The sequence below is a fragment of the Schistocerca piceifrons genome, chromosome 1 (assembly GCF_021461385.2).
Source record: "Schistocerca piceifrons isolate TAMUIC-IGC-003096 chromosome 1, iqSchPice1.1, whole genome shotgun sequence".
Classification (NCBI taxonomy): Eukaryota; Metazoa; Arthropoda; class Insecta; order Orthoptera; family Acrididae; genus Schistocerca; species Schistocerca piceifrons.
Genome location: NC_060138.1, coordinates 637,461,451 through 637,479,447, shown reverse-complemented (window position 1 = coordinate 637,479,447; position 17,997 = coordinate 637,461,451). Strand labels below are relative to the sequence as shown.

The following is a 17,997-nucleotide window of genomic DNA, read 5'->3' as shown; positions in this document are numbered from 1 at the left end:
GTCCACAATTTCTAATTTCATAATGCCAATAAAGTGTCTTAATTATAAAGTGTGACTACCAAACATGATTCCATCCCGCTTCCTCTTTTATGGTATTTAAGATATATGTGCAAGTGTGGCATAACTAAGGAATTACGTATCACTATGAGATGCCAGTGTTTTGACCTGGGGTGTTGCCATGTGGTTTTATACTTAGTTTTCTGTCAAAAGAGTGTGTTTGTAATGACGAGCTCGTGTTCTGAGCATTTAGTCAGAAGAAGGGTACCACTGCCTATACCCTCCTTTCCAATGATAACTTTCCATAGTGCATTGAAATCACCTAGTAGAATAATTTTATCTGATCGAGGTATGATTGATAAGAGTTGGTTTAGTTGGTTATAGAAATCTTCATTTTTACCATCTTCTGAGTGTAGGCTTGGTGGGTATGCACTAATTATAGTAGCTTTTTGGTTGTTCACAAGTTTGAGATGGAGGGTCATAAGTCTTTCATTTATTCCATAGGGTAGTTCGTCTAGATCATCGACAAATTGATTCCTCACAGCAAACCCTACTCCATGGATATGAGGCTAATTTTCATCTTTCCAATAGAAAGTGTAGTTTCCATATCTGACTAAACATAGTCAGCCCGACCAACCAACTACCTGACTGGATGGCCGCATCCAGAGGGCGGCCGAAACAAAAAGAAGAAACAAAACTTTAATATTGCTAGCGGGAATGTTCAAAATCTCATTGACTCTGACAAAAGCAACAGACAACAACAAAGAACAGTTATTGTGGAACATGTGAATGGATATAGTAGCAATGAAGAAATAATTTAAAAATGTCATGCACGATATGTCAAATTTTCACATGTCTCACTATTTATGACATCATGTCTCCTGAACTGTGTGTCATACAATGGTTTAACACTGTAGGTACATTCAGAAGCACATGTGGATACTGTCTGTGAAATTTATTCTAAACAGAGTTAGTGGAAAAGAAGCAATAAATTTAAATTTCATGCATGATGTGGCAGCTTTTCACACCTCTCTTTGTTTATGACATCATATCTCTGAAACTATGGGTCATATGATGATATAATTTTGCACTTACATTCAGTGATTTATGTGCATACTGTCTGAATACGTTGTACGAGGGTTGACTGGAAAGTAATGCCTTCGTAACTCTTCAACAGTTGGCAGCATTGGTATGTGGCAGGTACTGGCTTGTTCTGTAGCCTCTTCTCTACAGCTCCAGTTGGCAGGAAGCCTTAGCATTGAACGGTTATGTTGTTACAGTGTAAAGTATGGAACTCTACACAGACAGTTGGTCAATGTGATTTAAGCAACGTGCAGTCATTGAATTCTTGACAGCAGGAGATGTCGCCCCAAAGGAGATTCATCAGGGAATGAAAGCAGTTTATGGTGATTGTGTTGATGTGAATAAAGTGTGTTGTTGGGTAAATAAGTTTAAAGATGTTGAGGCGGAAACATCTGACCTACATTACAAACTAAGATTTGGACGTCCTGTGACAGCAACCACCGAGTTTCACAAGCAAAATGTTGACCGATTGATTCAGGACAATCGTCCTATCACTCAGAGAGAAATTGCAAGCACAATCGGCATTTCACGAGAACGTGTGGGTCACATTATTGCTTTTCTTGGCTGTTGGAAGATCTGTGCACGACGGGTACCCTGGATGCTGACTCCTGAAATGAAAGCGCACAGACTTCAAATTTGCCAGTAACTCCTCTCGCATTACAAGAATGAAGGTGATGCCTTTCTCCATTCAATTGTGACAGGAGACGAAACATGGGTACACCATTACGACACGTAGGCGAAACGTCAGTCTATGGTATATTGACACAAAGACTCGCCACAGACAAAGAAATTCAAGATGCAGCCCTCACTGGAAAAATTATGGCCACATTGTTCTGGGATACAGATGGTGTTATCCATGTTGATTTCCTCGATCTCGGAACAACAATAAATTCAGTGTTACATCACAACACTGCGAACTCTGAAACAATGGATAACAAGGGTCCAAAAGGAAAAGGGAAATATTTTCCTGCAGCACGATTATCCAAACCACACACTTCACATGTCACCACAGCAGAACTTCAAAGACTGAATCTCACCACCGTATGGCATCCTCCATACAGTCCAGATTTAGCACCATCTGACTTCCATCTGTTCCCGATAATGAAAGACAATCTGCGGGGACATCAGTCGACTTCTTCCATGATGGCTTCAGAAAACTTGTTCATCATTGGCAAAAATGAATCCAATTGGCTAGTGATTAAGTGGAAAAGTGAATATGGTTATTAAATATCACATTCTAAGGATTATTTCTGCATTTGATGTATTAAAATATTCCCATCCAAATCCAATTAACAAAGGTGAATGCATTACTTTTCATTCAACCCTCGGAGTAAAGAAGTAATAAATTACAATGTCATGCTTCATGTGGTACATTTGCTGTATGGACAGCAGAAAAGTAATAAACATCCTTGCTTTTATCATTTTGTAGGGATTGACAATGAGAAAAAATTTTGTAATAAAGGTTTGAAATTATGTGTGAAGTTTGTTGCAAGTCACTAAGTGCTCTCATTCTCAAATATTGGATGAATGAAGTCTCAGAATTCATGTATTGCACGCCACGCTGCTTTTTTGCATCCGTTCCTCTGATAGGTCATAGCAGCAACCAAAGAGTATTCTTCATTGCCACAAAAATGATCTATGGCCCCTCCAAAATAGGCCTAAACCCCCTTCAATCTAAAGATAATATTTGGCATCTATTGGCTCTTGGTGGAAGGAGCTCTTTGAAGAACTTCTAAAGAGAGATTCAGATGTGTGGGAGTACATTTTTACAAAAATACTAGAAAATCCCATTCAAGACCATATGAGTGATGACTGTTCCCTTCAAGAGGTTGAAGCTATCCAGCAACTGAGGAATGACAAAGCCCCTGGACTGGATGGAATCCCGGCTGAACTATTTAAAAATGGCAGCACCAAATCAATCAAAAACTTTCAAACCCTTATTACCAAGGTGTGGAACACTGAGACAATACCTGCAGATCTGCCTAACACTACTTTTATTACTATATTAAAAAAAAGTGATAAGACACATTGTGGAAACTACCGAGGAATATCACTACTCTCAACAGCTGGAAAGATTCTTGCTGGGATTCTCTCCAACAGACTTGCCTGACAGCAAGGTATATGTATACCAAGTTTAGTTGAAATCTGTCCAGTGATTTAGGAGATATGAAGAACACACACACACACACACACACACACACACACACACACACACACACACACACACACACACACAAGCACACACACGCACACACACAACTTTTTATAATATGTATGGACAAAAAAGTAGTAAATACAAAATAAAAAGAACTGAAATATAGCAGTATCACACTGTAGTTGACGCATGAATGTGAAGGAATTAGTGACGATAGGTATGAAAACTCTATTACAGAACTGACATAATATGAAATGGTAGTCGATACAAGCCTGCAAAAGTTGACAGCACATTTCTGGTATCATGTGAATTTGGCAAATTTGATGAAAGCTGTCCAACCCTCAGAAGCTACAATGATAAACCTCCCAGTGGAGCTTGAAATTGAGGATCTGTAGTTAGAATTTTAATGGGATGGATTACGTTTTGGAATAGAAGAATCCTTCAGTATGCAGGCTACAATGTGGTGTGGTGCAAGGAAAATGTTGGAAAATGCATACAACAATACACAGAGGTGAAAGTGATGGGATGGCAACTACATACGATAGTAGTATCGCAGTGCATTGGCAAAGCTGCCTTTTGCTCAGATGATTCATGTGAAAGGGTTTCCAATGTGATTATGACCACATGACAGGAATTAACAGACTTTGATCGCCGAATGGGAGTTTGATCTAGATGCATGGGACATTTCATTTTGGAAATAATTAGGGAATCCAGTATTCAAGATCCACAGTGTCAAGAGTGTTCCGAGAATACCGAATTTCAGGCATTATCTCTCTCCACAGACAATGCAGAAGTCGAAGAGCTTCACTTAATGATCAAGAGCAGTAGCATTTGTGTAGAGTTGTTAGTGCTAACAGACAAGCAACACTGCATTTTTGGGGGGGGGAATAAAATATTAAAAGTGGGATGTACGATAAATGTATCCATTAGGGCAGCACAGTGAAATTTGGCATTATTGGGCTATGGCAGTAGATGACCCATGCAAGTTCCTTTGCTAACAGCATGATGTCGCTTGCAGTGCCTCTCCCGAGCTCATGACTGTATCGACTGGGCCCCTGACTGATTGGGTGTAGGAGGAAGGTCTTCTAGAAATCGAATTACATCTATATCTCTCTGAGCAGCACCAAGAAAGAGCACCTAGCCATGAGCAGCAGGCTCAAGAAGAAAATCATGGTTCCTCTAGGCTATGGGAAATGAGGTAAGCCTACACTTCCTCACAGATGCCTATGACAGAATACAAGGAGCCTCATCAGCTATGATGAGTTATTATAGTACACAGACTATGATGTGTTTACTTATAAGAATGTGTTCAGTGCAAAACTGAAAAAAGCTAAACAACACAGTAATCAGATGGGCAATAGCAAACACCAAGCCTGAAGTTAAAATTAAATCTTTAAAGAGGAAAATAAAAGGTTGTCTCCAAGTTGTACCCAAAAGTGACAAAAAATGTCTCTTAGGAAATTTCAAATAAGGCTAATCAAGGGAGGCTAATCAAGCTGGAACCAGTCTTTTTAATAAAAGTAGGAAAGATCAGAGAGTTGAAGCAGACATACTTTCACCAGTATGCAAGGCAAAGCAAGAAAAAACACACATATTACACGCTAAAGAACCACTAGAAATATGCTGATGTTTGGCCCAGCTAGTAATGAAGATAATTGATAATGCTAATTTTTAGCAAAACCTAGGAAGTGAGCCATCCAAACCTAGGCCTCCTCAACTTATTTATTTTTTTTACTAACTTAAGCTATGGACAACACAAACACCTATGCCCAAGGGAGGACTCGAACCTCCAACGTGGTGAGTTATTATTTATGATGTATCTTCTTAGTTGAGAACCTGCTGTACTGTATCCATAAGCAAAATTTACAGTTGTGACACAGCTGTTTCAAGTTCATTAGCAGCTCTCAAAGATGTGCAGAGAAACTCCTGAACAGTATCACTGATGACAAATCTGAACATACACAGTTTTGAACATTTACAAAGAGTTAAAATTTCATATCCACTTTGGAATTGAACAAGATTTCCAAATAAAGAAAGCAGTTTGCTAACATGTATGCCATGAGTTCACACACTGCAGGTACCATTGATGTTTCAATGTATAACTTGTTCATCTACACATCTTCCAAGTTCATTTCAAACAATGCTTCCCTTTCAACTATGTCACTGGAGAGGAAGACAAGTAAGGGTTGAGTGAAACATCCTGAGAGTTTATATTTGCATCCAACACCTAAGCACTCAAAAAATACACTGTCCAGTCACATTATTCATTCATCATTGCTTCAACCCACATTTGATAAGTTGTGTTGTCATATGTGCAACTGAGCAGCAGTAATATAAAATAAACAGCGAGGTAGGTGAGAAAAATTTAGGATGCGTTTAACGAAATGATGCAGATTCCCACAATGAGGTTGTTATCTACAAGTTAGTTAGTAATTTAATAAGTACAAACATGCTTCTCGGGTTTGCCGCCGGATCGTATTGTGTAACTCTCACAATATTTCCTCGATGCAACTGCTCGACATCATCAGCTGCTGCTGTCACTGCTGCCAGGCGCGACTGATGATAATCGCGCAGCAGCGTCGGAATTTGTCATGACGGGAGCAGGCAATACACGTGCGCGGGAGGACGCTCGTAGTTGGAAGAATGCGGCACACCTGGTGTCCCCTGCTGGGAGCCACAGAAATGCCATCCGCGCGTGCGCTATGGGCAATGACTGTGCTGCCGGACGGTCCTGCGGTTAAAGTCTGAAGCAAATCTCAGTTATGCATTGCGTCACTTGATGAATCGGAAGTTCTTGTTTTCTCTGTTTTTGATTTAATGGTAGCCAGTGCTGGATTCCAGGCGGCACTTAGTTGAAAACTTGCATCCCTGTTGATAAGATTGTCCGCCGTGCGGATAGGTATGGCCTCCTTAACGACACGGTCCCAGAAAGATGACACTGGGGATAAAATTTCCTTGTTGTCTTTGACCGAGCACAATAAATTTCTCAATTTTGCTGGTGCCCAAAAAACACACTTGACGTCGTGCTTTTTGAGGATTCTTTCTATTCTCGAAGACATGCTGCCAAAATGGAGCAAGAACAATGTTGCAGTGGGTGCCTCCGTATCTGCATTTACAGCCCTGCTTCGAGTTTGCTTGGAATGGAATGCATGGCATATCTGCCTATCGGAATAGCCATTCTCACCAGGTAGACTGTCGGCATCTGAGACTACATGTGCCCTATGCACCAAAGAGCATAGGACACTACCGCATTGTGCAGGATGATGGCAACTTGTGGCCTGCAAATATAGCTCTGCACGAGATGATTTGCGATAGACGCTGTGTCCCAGTGTACCATCAGCTCTTCTTCCGACTAAGACGTCCAGGAATGGTAAGATGCCATCCTTTTCCACTTCCATAATGAACTGTATATTGGGATGGAGCAAGTTCAGACGTCGGAGAAACACAGGCAATGTCTCTACTCCATGGGGCCACACCACAAAAGTATAGTCTACATACCGTCAAAAACAAGAAGGTTTGAGACTTGCCGACTGCAGTGCTTTTTCCTCAAAGTCTTCCATAAAATAGTTGGCCACCATGGGGGACAGGGGACTTCCCATGGTGACACCGTGCACTTGTTCAAAATATTGGTCACTGAATAAGAAACAAGTTGAGGTAAGCACATGTTTAAATAATGCCACAATGACTCTCTCAAACAGCTGCTGATAAGCTCTAACGAGTCCTTCAGAGGTACTTTCGTAAACAAAGATATAACGTTAAAACTAACCAAAATATCCGACGCTTGTAACTGAAGTGTCTTCAGGCATCCTATGAAGTCCTCTGAATTCCGGATATGGTGATCACATTTGCCTATGAGAGGTCCCAATAGTGTAGTAAGATGTTTGGCCAGAAAATAAGTAGGAGCTCCAATGTTGCTCACTATTTGGCAAAGAGGTGTCCCATCCTTGTGAATCTTGGGTAGGCCGTACAGTCTTGGGGGAATTGCAGCCTGTTGCCATAGGCTTTTGGTCACTTTAGAAGGAATAAAACTCTTCTTGAGAAGATCTACTATTTTTCTCTGGATTTTGCCAGTCGGATCCTCTCTTAGCTTGCGATAGGCACGATTGTCGAGCAGCGCCTCCATCTTGCCATTGAATTCAACTCATGGTGGCGTTCTCCTTGTCAGCAGATAAAATGACGAGTTCTTTGTCCGCTCTCAAGTCTCGCAGAGCCTTCCTTTCTGCTGAACTGATGTTGAACTTGCTCGGTGGGGCTCATGTTAAAATTTGGCAGATGTCTCTACTGATCTCTTCTGCAACGTCACTGGGAAGCTTCAAAATTGCCTGTTCTATGCCAGCTATGACATCTCGGATTGGAGCTGTCCGTGGTGTTGGTGCATAGTTCAAACCTTTCTTGAGCACTGCAGCAGCTGCGTCGACGAGGATTCTACCCATTAGATTAAACACGGTGCGTCGACGTGGTGCATTCCCTTCTTGCTGTTGGGCCTCGAGACGAGAATACTTGGACATTTGGCGGACCTTGGCTTCTTGTTTTGACCAGTCAGCTGGCACCCAGGTAGCGCTATCTACCCAATCCCAGGATAACGCACCAAGAGAATGTTCTCCATCCTGGATCCTTCCGATGATTGTGGCAGTGTGCGCGTGCTTTCAAACATTCAAACTGTACAAGTCAAAGGTCATCTGTCCGATGGAGCACAAAACATGATTCATTTGACAAGGCTACCTGTCACTAATCAATGTATGTCCAGTTGCGATACTGGTGTGTAAATTGCAGCCTTAATTGCTGATGAACAGCAGATAGTACGGCTGCATGAACCAGGTGCCTGTTGCGGAGGCACATGTGCAGCAACATTTACTGAACGATCAATGAGGAGACATTAACGGTAGCACGTTGGTTCATCTGGGAGGTTAGTTGCACAATAGTTGCATGTCTATTTGTTTGCACCCATCTCCACAGCTGACTTCCATTCCTACTGTCTATGGCTCATGTTACACCACAGCTGCCTTGGCAATGGCTTTGGATAGTGCTATTTTGCCATGCACGGTATACTTTAACCACAGTGGCATGCAAACAGTTGATGTGCATTGTATAGCCTCCACTGCTAGTGCTGCCACCTGCCATCTGTGAGTAGTTATCACGCATTTAAATCTAACATAGATGGTGGTCAGATTAATGCAACTGAACTGTGTGTGATTTCTTCATCACAAACATATCATTTTCTGACTTTTTAAGATAGCAAATTGTACCAACAATGACACATGTGACACTTTAGATCTGTAACCAGTATTACAATACAGTGTCTTCTTGGTTCAGTGACACAAAAAAGCCATCTTGCATCATATTGATTCATATAGTTTCACAGTGGACTGCTGAAATCCAGCAGGACTTTACATGTTTTCCATATAAGTAAATTTTTCACTATGTGAAAATCTACATTGTGACGTTACAAAACTCATCCCCCTCCACATTCAACATTCAAATACAACTTTTCCTTCCCATGTGAGAACAGCTTTACTGCTGATATTTGGTTTGTGTAATTTGCTTACCTTGTTTATGATAGAAACAGCACTCCTGATCCCCTCCCGTGTTTCATACATGGATGCAGGTCGCTGAATGGTAGAGCGACCCCTCATATCTTGAACAGGTTCATAACCATTAGGCTGAGGAGAGGCGACTGTGGGAATATTGAGACCTGCTGACTGCAGCAACTGCCGAAGTTCCTGATTTTCAGCAAGTAAGCTGCTGACCTGCAAGTAAGATTAACTTTTTTGGATGCCACGAACTGGAAAGAAATTAAATGTCATCACATTCAAAAGGAAAAACATGCCACTGTTTACATTGTAACAACCTTTACCATATAGTTTCGTAATTATTTATGGACAAAACTACATTTCACTCACAGATTCTTCTGAAACTGAAAACTGATAGATTCTGAAGCTCAAAACATTTTTCCACTTCCTCTTATTCCTTGTTCTTTTGTTGCCACAAATAACAGGAACTAACAAACTATTTAGACAGCTACTTGGTGGAAGTTAGGTTGCCACATAAATACTTCTGCTAATTAATCATGGTTTAGGGCTTTGTGTATCATGTGAATGTGTACATCAACTGTTAGAATCAAAATTATGCAGTTGATAGAGGATCCTAAAGTGAATGTTTTGAGACAAGGAACTAATGGTCAGAAATGAATATTTCAAGTAGTATTGACGACATTAGTGAGCAATGTGTACGAGACAAATGTTGCATACTGTTCTCCCCCCCCCCCCCCCCCCTCACTAACAACTGGCTGCCTCATCAACATTAACAGTACTACTGTAACGATATCAAATAATATACAAAACAACAACAATAAGATTTGTAAAACCACATTTGGTTGTGAGCATTAATCTGATGTATGATCCAGCAGAATATAGCACTTGGAAAGCCAAACAAATGTACAGAGGAAAAGTTCCACTACAGGTATCATCCTAATGAATAATTTTATTGGTGTGGATACAAAATTATGAAAAACTGTTTTGCTCAAGCCATAAATGGTTGGCCAAGGTTTTAACACATAGTTGCCCACACATTAGAATTTAAGGAGATGATGTTGGATTGTGAAAGAATGTACTGATAAATAAGCACCCATACATGTTCTCATAAAATACAGTGTGGTTACTGGTGGAGCAGCAGTTGGATTCCAGTCATAAACAATGTGAACAAGCAAGGGGCCATATGATTTTATACCCTGAGTTCAGCTTTTTCAGTGGGTTAACCAGCACAATATTGCAGCAGTGAATTTCCTGTATTATAAATGAAACTATATGGTTCCAGAGACCTTTTCATGTTTCAAACATGACATAAAGACATTTGTAGTTCTTATAAACCTTTCTATCAAGTTACTTTAAAATGGGACAATCTGACACTTTCCCCCACTTTCTACAATTTCTTTATTCTTCCAAAATATTGTAACTAGTCTATACAGATGCCTCATTCACTGCTACTGCTTTACCACTCTTCGCCTTCTGTGTGGTTTCCTCCATTCTAGCACCGTAAGATGTGAAAAATAATTGAGTTTGATTAATACAGGCTGTTTCAAAAAGGACTTTAAAAATTCATATAAATTTAATGAAAGAAGATAGAGAGCTGGGTTTAGTGTTATTTTGTAGGGAAACACATCAAGTTTTTTTACTTTTAACTGAAGGTGTTGTATGTGGCTTCCGTTGGTTATCCTGCACACCTCCCATTGGAAGTCAATTTCTCCCCAAACTCACTGTAGCATTGCAGGTGTAACTTGCTGCTCTGAGTTGAAGTAGAGAAGCTGGCACAGGAGGTACAAACACGATATTCTTGATGAGCCCCATTTAAAAAAAGTCTGGGGAATGTGGGGGCCATGCAATTGGCACATCACAGCCAATCTATTGACCTGGAAAGCAGTCACTGAGGAAATCCCAGACGTCAGCCAGGTAGTGGTGTGGTGCACCGTTTTGCATGAAGTAAACATTTCGGTTAGTCATCCTCATTGATCTGTGGTGTCAGAAATTGTTGTAACATATCCAGGCACACTATCCTGTTGCTGGTTCTCTCACAGGAAATAAGGAAGGAGTCATACACTTTGTTCTTGCTCAGTGCACAAAAAATGTTCAGTTTAGTGCTAGCACGAACATGTTGCAATGTTTGATGTGGATTTTCACTGCCCCAAATCCTACAGTTGTGTGTGTTAACCTCGAGTGAAAAGTCAGTTCATCAGAAAAGATTATTTTGTGCAAGAAATGTTCATCCTCATGTAATCAATTTAACATATCCATGCAGAAGTTCTTGCAAGAAATTTTATCAGTGTTTTTTATTGCTTGTACAATAGTCAGTCTGTACAGTTTCAAATGCAAACAGTTTCTCAACACATGCCGAACAGTCATATGTGGGATTTGCAGTTCGCGAGATGCATGTCGGGTCAATATTGTAGGACTGTTGACAAAATGTCGGCTCACTCGTTCAGTGACATTGGCAGATGTCCTTGGATGACCTAATGATTTCCCATGTCTTACTGAGCATGCTGTTTCTACAAAACATTTATGCCACTCATAAATTGTAGGCATTCTAGGAGGACCTTTAGTGTACTTGGTATGGAAATTATCTGAATTGTTGTCACCAACTTCGATTCTTCAAACCAAAACACACATCCAGCATGCTCAGTCCAGTGAAGGCAACTGTCTTTAAAGCAGCTGCTGCTAGCGCTCCTTATGGTGTGATTTGGCATTAGCAAACTACGTGAGACAAAACGTGATATTTTTCCCTACAAATTGACACTACAACCAACTCTGTAGGTATTATGAATTAATTTATATGAATTTTCGAAGTTGTAAAGTTCTTTTTGAAACACCCTGTATTTTAATTTCTCTAAGGGCAATGAAGATGAAAAATACACAACCAGAAAATATATTGTTTAGTTAAAATTAAAAACTTTGGAATATTTTCCTCCAGTTTATTGCCTTCCATATTGGATTAATATACATAAAATATTAGCATATATTGTGTCATCTACCTGCTTCACGGGTATCATTTTTATTGTTCTTGTTTGTTGCTGAGCTTTTACTTAAGAGACTATTAATATCAGTTTTGCAAGGCACAACTTTACTGTAATATGCATGTACAAACTTAAGTTCTATGGGAAAATATCTGCATAGGAGAGTGATTTTTTTTTTTTAATGTTAACTGGCTCTACTGTACATTTATACAACTTTGAATTTTATAGCATGATATCTATTCAGCAATATTGTGGACACTTGCATAAAATGTGCTAAAGAAATATGTTAAAAGTGTTAATTATTATTTCGTGCTTGCTTTAAAAAGAGAGAGAGAGAGAGAGAGAGAGAGAGAGAGAGAGAGAGAGAGAGAGAGAGAGAAATGACTCAAGAAAAACTAAGAAAAAATGGACGAGACTATGGGTAAATTGCCATTTTGCTTAATGTTGTATGTATCACCAAAATTCAATGTTTCTTGGCACACTTTCAGTTACACTGGTGTGCCACGATGCCGTTTCACAATCCCAATGTGGCATAATCTATTAGAACAGACAATGGGTAGTATGTTCAAGTGTAGCACAAAATCTAAGAGAGTGACTCGTCATTGCTTTTTACACTTCTACGCTTTAAGCCAAGTTCATTCCAGATCTGAAGCAAAAACTGATAAGATGTCCATGAAACAAATATACCAAATCCATGGTATTTTTGGTCAGGATCTGCCTGTACTGGTGATGTAATAACATTCAAAACCTGCAGAGTGCTTTCTGAGCAAATTTGTACCATATTAAAGTCACATAGCCAAGGGAAATTTATGTTGTTGATGAGAAACTTTCTCCACATTTGAATATTCACTTTACAGATATTTCTATTGTATAGTAGCAAACTTCCTTTCATTTGATAAAAAGCTCTTCGGTTTCTCAGCAGGTGGCACCATTACGATACTGTGACATTTTGACAAGTGTCGTAATCTTCTGGAGAAGCAATGATAAACTGTGGATGGCTCAAATTTCAAACTGGTGGTGCACCCTCTCCACCCAGCTGCAGGTTGCTGGGTCCTGTATGGGTGATGGACAGACAGGGAGTCGTCGTTGCAGAAGTTGGAGTGGCAGGTGCGCTGGAGACTGCACTCTTATCTTGGCATAACCATCACACCTATTGATGAGATTCTCATGGATTCCTTTACAATACTGCCCCAATAGTCAGATGCTCAGCATGGCAACTGGGTGTTCTGAAATTCAAAATGTGGGATCCTCATTTATGCTCTTGTCTGTCACTACTAATTTCTGTGTATGTCCCAGTCATACTCGCCTGATGTGCACCTTGCACTGTTTCAAGATCCAAAACTCCATTTGTCCAATGTATTGTCCAGTACACTCCCTAAGGATACAAAAGAGGAAGGCTAGCCAGCCATCTTGTACATTTTGATGTGCCAATCTGTAAGATTATTTTAGATGAGACCATAAACTCTCGTATCCTTTTTAGCTCTGTTCCATGTGGACATTATTATGAGTGGTATAACAGTTGTTTATCGAATTAACAGGCCAGCAAATTGGAGCTGCAATCTTCATAATTAATTGTTAGTGTAAATTTATAATATTAAAATAAATACCTTTACTGCTAACTGTCAATTGGACAAGTGAGTAGGCACATTGCATTAAGTGCAATATACTAGCCATAGAACTAAGAGGTAAAAAGCTAAAAGTTGAAATATAAAACACACAAAAAAATCTCAAACCAAATACAATACACTGGCAACCACAGCATGATGCAAATACAAGTTGTTATTCAGTAAAAAAAAAAAAAAAAATAAATAAAAAAAAATAATTAAAAAAAAAAAATTGTATCATCATATATTACTGCAATTACGAAATGTATTTTGTTTTCTGTCTTGCGTGGCAGAAAAAAATAATGACTACACGAAAATTAGCCAATGTCAAGAACTTCATCAGTGGAGCAGCAGTCAGAGAAATACATCTTACTTATTTCTATGAGCTATCTTACTTGAAACCAAGTTCTCTTACACAAAGGTCCAGAATTCTGCTTGTTGTTGAACACTATTTTTCATGATAGATATGTTGTCATTGTAAAAATCTGATTTTTAGTGAATTAAATTGCGCGACAAGTAAGCATCATGGCGAGCTGCTCTTGGACTGCTTTTAGATTCAGAGTAATATTAGAGCATGGCTGTTGAATTGCTCACCATTATGTGTGTGTTACGATTAGTTATTTATTGGTTAGTGGATAAGTATTGATTTTGGGAATTTTGATTAATTTTATGATTTATGCGAAGCAACTGCTCAAAGGAGTCAACAAAAGGAGTCATTAATGGAACTATTCCAAAAATTGGAGTTAGTATCTGGGACAATACTTTGCAGTACTCAATCACAACGGCGCTGTGTTGTCTAAGCAGGAAGCTATGTCGACAAAGCAAGGTGTCATGTCTGAAACAATACAAACTATCCCTAGCGCAATTACAGAATAAAAACAAGCTCAGGTTGGACTACCCGACCTGTCACTAAATTAACTGATAAAATATTAGAAATAAAGCAGGTTCAGGAATCATCTGAAACCATTTGCCAGTTGTACAAATGAGTTAGCAACCTATCTTTTGAACAAATAATAAACATACAATTCGAGTTGCAAAGCAAGCAGTTTGCAAGTGACTTTAGAAACCGGACATCCATTAATGATGAACACATTGCATAAGAAATATACAGTAAAGTTCAGGCCACAACTGATTGCATCTCGAATCAACGTGATAATCTGGAGGAGATGCAATAGAAAATAAGCTGCACAAGATAAAAAAAACAGATAGGAAAAGTTTTCCTGCAATGGTGTAATGCCATTACAGGGTGTATACACGAACAAAGGAAAAAAAATTCCCGGATTTCCCGGTTAAAAATACACTTTCTCCCGGATGAAAACACACTTTTTCCGTGTTATTAAGTGACGGTATGTTTTCCCTCGGACCTGTAAAACTTCAATCCTTTTAGTGGTTATGCTTTTATACATGGACGTGGAATTTCCCGGCACTTTAGAAAACGAAAGTCAGGGAAGAAAATTCCTTTTGGAAAGATTTTTGATGTGCAGCAACATGTACACTGCATATTTTCGTATTACGAAAGTATAAATTCTAATTCCACCAAACACTGCATGTTACTTTCCGAACCACTGTAATCGAGATTGCGACACACTTTTGTAAGTCAGTCATAGCTCATGTCACGTGATCCCGCCAGCTGATGACCACAGGACACATGATGTAGTCAGTTAATAGCAACATCACTATTAAGTAGTGCGGATACACAAACAGGAAAAGTTAATGTTTTAAATTAATATACATAGTGTTGCTACAAGAAAAGAAAAGCTTTCACATATAACATTGGTCTCTAAGGTTAATAAGCTGCAAGAGAAGCTAAGTTTTCACATATAATGTTGATATTTTTTGCACGTGTTACACTTTAGAACATATCACACAAATGTGCCTGTGAAATTTTTAGCGGAGTCCAGTGACTTGTCCTCAAAGTTTTCCACAAATAAATTAGCTATTGCAGAGGAGAGAGAACTTCCTGTAGCACTACATCAATTTGCTCATAATAACGACATGAATGTCTGATCTTCTGGGCTAGAAAAACTTCTAAATGGCTCGTCATCAAACGCTCGTGTTATTTACGAAATTCATCGTACATCGTACATGAACCATGGACCTTGCCGTTGGTGGGGAGGCTTGCGTGCCTCAGCGATACAGATAGCCGTACCGTAGGTGCAACCACAACGGAGGGGTGTCTGTTGAGAGGCCAGACAAACGTGTGGTTCCTGAAGAGGGGCAGCAGCCTTTCCAGTAGTTGCAAGGGCAACAGTCAGGATGATTGACTGATCTGGCCTTGTAACAATAACCAAAACGGCCTTGCTGTGCTGGTACTGCGAACAGCTGAAAGCAAGGGGAAACTACAGCCGTAATTTTTCCCGAGGGCATGCAGCTTTACTGTATGATTACATGATGATGGCGTCCTCTTGGGTAAAATATTCCGGAGGTAAAATAGTCCCCCATTCGGATCTCCGGGCGGGGACTACTCAAGAGGATGTCGTTATCAGGAGAAAGAAAACTGGCGTTCTACGGATCGGAGCGTGGAATGTCAGATCCCTTAATCGGGCAGGTAGGTTAGAAAATTTAAAAAGGGAAATGGATAGGTTGAAGTTAGATATAGTGGGAATTAGTGAAGTTCGGTGGCAGGAGGAACAAGACTTCTGGTCAGGTGAATACAGGGTTATAAACACAAAATCAAATAGGGGTAATGCAGGAGTAGGTTTAATAATGAATAGGAAAATAGGAATGCGGGTAAGCTACTACAAACAGCATAGTGAACGCATTATTGTGGCCAAGATGGATACGAAGCCCACACCTACTACAGTAGTACAAGTTTATATGCCAACTAGCTCTGCAGATGACGAAGAAATTGAAGAAATGTATGATGAAATAAAAGAAATTATTCAGATTGTGAAGGGAGACGAAAATTTAATAGTCATGGGTGACTGGAATTCGAGTGTAGGAAAAGGGAGAGAAGGAAACATAGTAGGTGAATATGGATTGGGGGACAGAAATGAAAGAGGAAGCCGCCTGGTAGAATTTTGCACAGAGCACAACATAATCATAACTAACACTTGGTTTAAGAATCATGAAAGAAGGTTGTATACATGGAAGAACCCTGGAGATACTAAAAGGTATCAGATAGATTATATAATGGTAAGACAGAGATTTAGGAACCAGGTTTTAAATTGTAAGACATTTCCAGGGGCAGATGTGGACTCTGACCACAATCTATTGGTTATGACCTGTAGATTAAAACTGAAGAAACTGCAAAAAGGTGGTAATTTAAGGAGATGGGACCTGGACAAACTAAAAGAACCAGAGGTTGTACAGAGATTCAGGGAGAGCATAAGGGAGCAATTGACAGGAATGGGGGAAATAAATACAGTAGAAGAAGAATGGGTAGCTTTGAGGGATGAAGTAGTGAAGGCAGCAGAGGATCAAGTAGGTAAAAAGACGAGGGCTAGTAGAAATCCTTGGGTAACAGAAGAAATATTGAATTTAATTGATGAAAGGAGAAAATATAAAAATGCAGTAAGTGAAACAGGCAAAAAGGAATACAAACGTCTCAAAAATGAGATCGACAGGAAGTGCAAAATGGCTAAGCAGGGATGGCTAGAGGACAAATGTAAGGATGTAGAGGCCTATCTCACTAGAGGTAAGATAGATACCGCCTACAGGAAAATTAAAGAGACCTTTGGAGAAAAGAGAACGACTTGTATGAATATCAAGAGCTCAGATGGAAACCCGGTTCTAAGCAAAGAAGGGAAAGCAGAAAGGTGGAAGGAGTACATAGAGGGTCTATACAAGGGCGATGTACTTGAGGACAATATTATGGAAATGGAAGAGGATGTAGATGAAGATGAAATGGGAGATATGATACTGCGTGAAGAGTTTGACAGAGCACTGAAAGACCTGAGTCGAAACAAGGCCCCCGGAGTAGACAATATTCCATTGGAACTACTGACGGCCGTGGGAGAGCCAGTCCTGACAAAACTCTACCATCTGGTGAGCAAGATGTATGAAACAGGCGAAATACCCTCAGACTTCAAGAAGAATATAATAATTCCAATCCCAAAGAAAGCAGGTGTTGACAGATGTGAAAATTACCGAACTATCAGTTTAATAAGTCACAGCTGCAAAATACTAACACGAATTCTTTACAGACGAATGGAAAAACTAGTAGAAGCCAACCTCGGGGAAGATCAGTTTGGATTCCGTAGAAACACTGGAACACGTGAGGCAATACTGACCTTACGACTTATCTTAGAAGAAAGATTAAGGAAAGGCAAACCTACGTTTCTAGCATTTGTAGACTTAGAGAAAGCTTTTGACAATGTTGACTGGAAAACTCTCTTTCAAACTCTAAAGGTGGCAGGGGTAAAATACAGGGAGCGAAAGGCTATTTACAATTTGTACAGAAACCAGATGGCAGTTATAAGAGTCGAGGGACATGAAAGGGAAGCAGTGGTTGGGAAGGGAGTAAGACAGGGTTGTAGCCTCTCCCCGATGTTGTTCAATCTGTATATTGAGCAAGCAGTAAAGGAAACAAAAGAAAAATTCGGAGTAGGTATTAAAATTCATGGAGAAGAAATAAAAACTTTGAGGTTCGCCGATGACATTGTAATTCTGTCAGAGACAGCAAAGGACTTGGAAGAGCAGTTGAATGGAATGGA

At 39.8% G+C, this 17,997-nt stretch overlaps 1 protein-coding gene across 2 annotated transcripts in view; it reads right to left on the bottom strand.

Annotated features, from left to right (window-relative positions):
* Positions 1-17,997, bottom strand: part of LOC124805031 (ARF GTPase-activating protein GIT1) — a 226,538-nt gene that overhangs the window by 17,998 nt on the left and 190,543 nt on the right. For both annotated transcript variants that reach the window (XM_047265460.1, XM_047265452.1), the window contains exon 11: positions 8,782-8,982. In XM_047265460.1, coding sequence (XP_047121416.1) covers positions 8,782-8,982 — 201 coding nt within the window. The remainder of the gene's footprint in view (positions 1-8,781; positions 8,983-17,997) is intronic.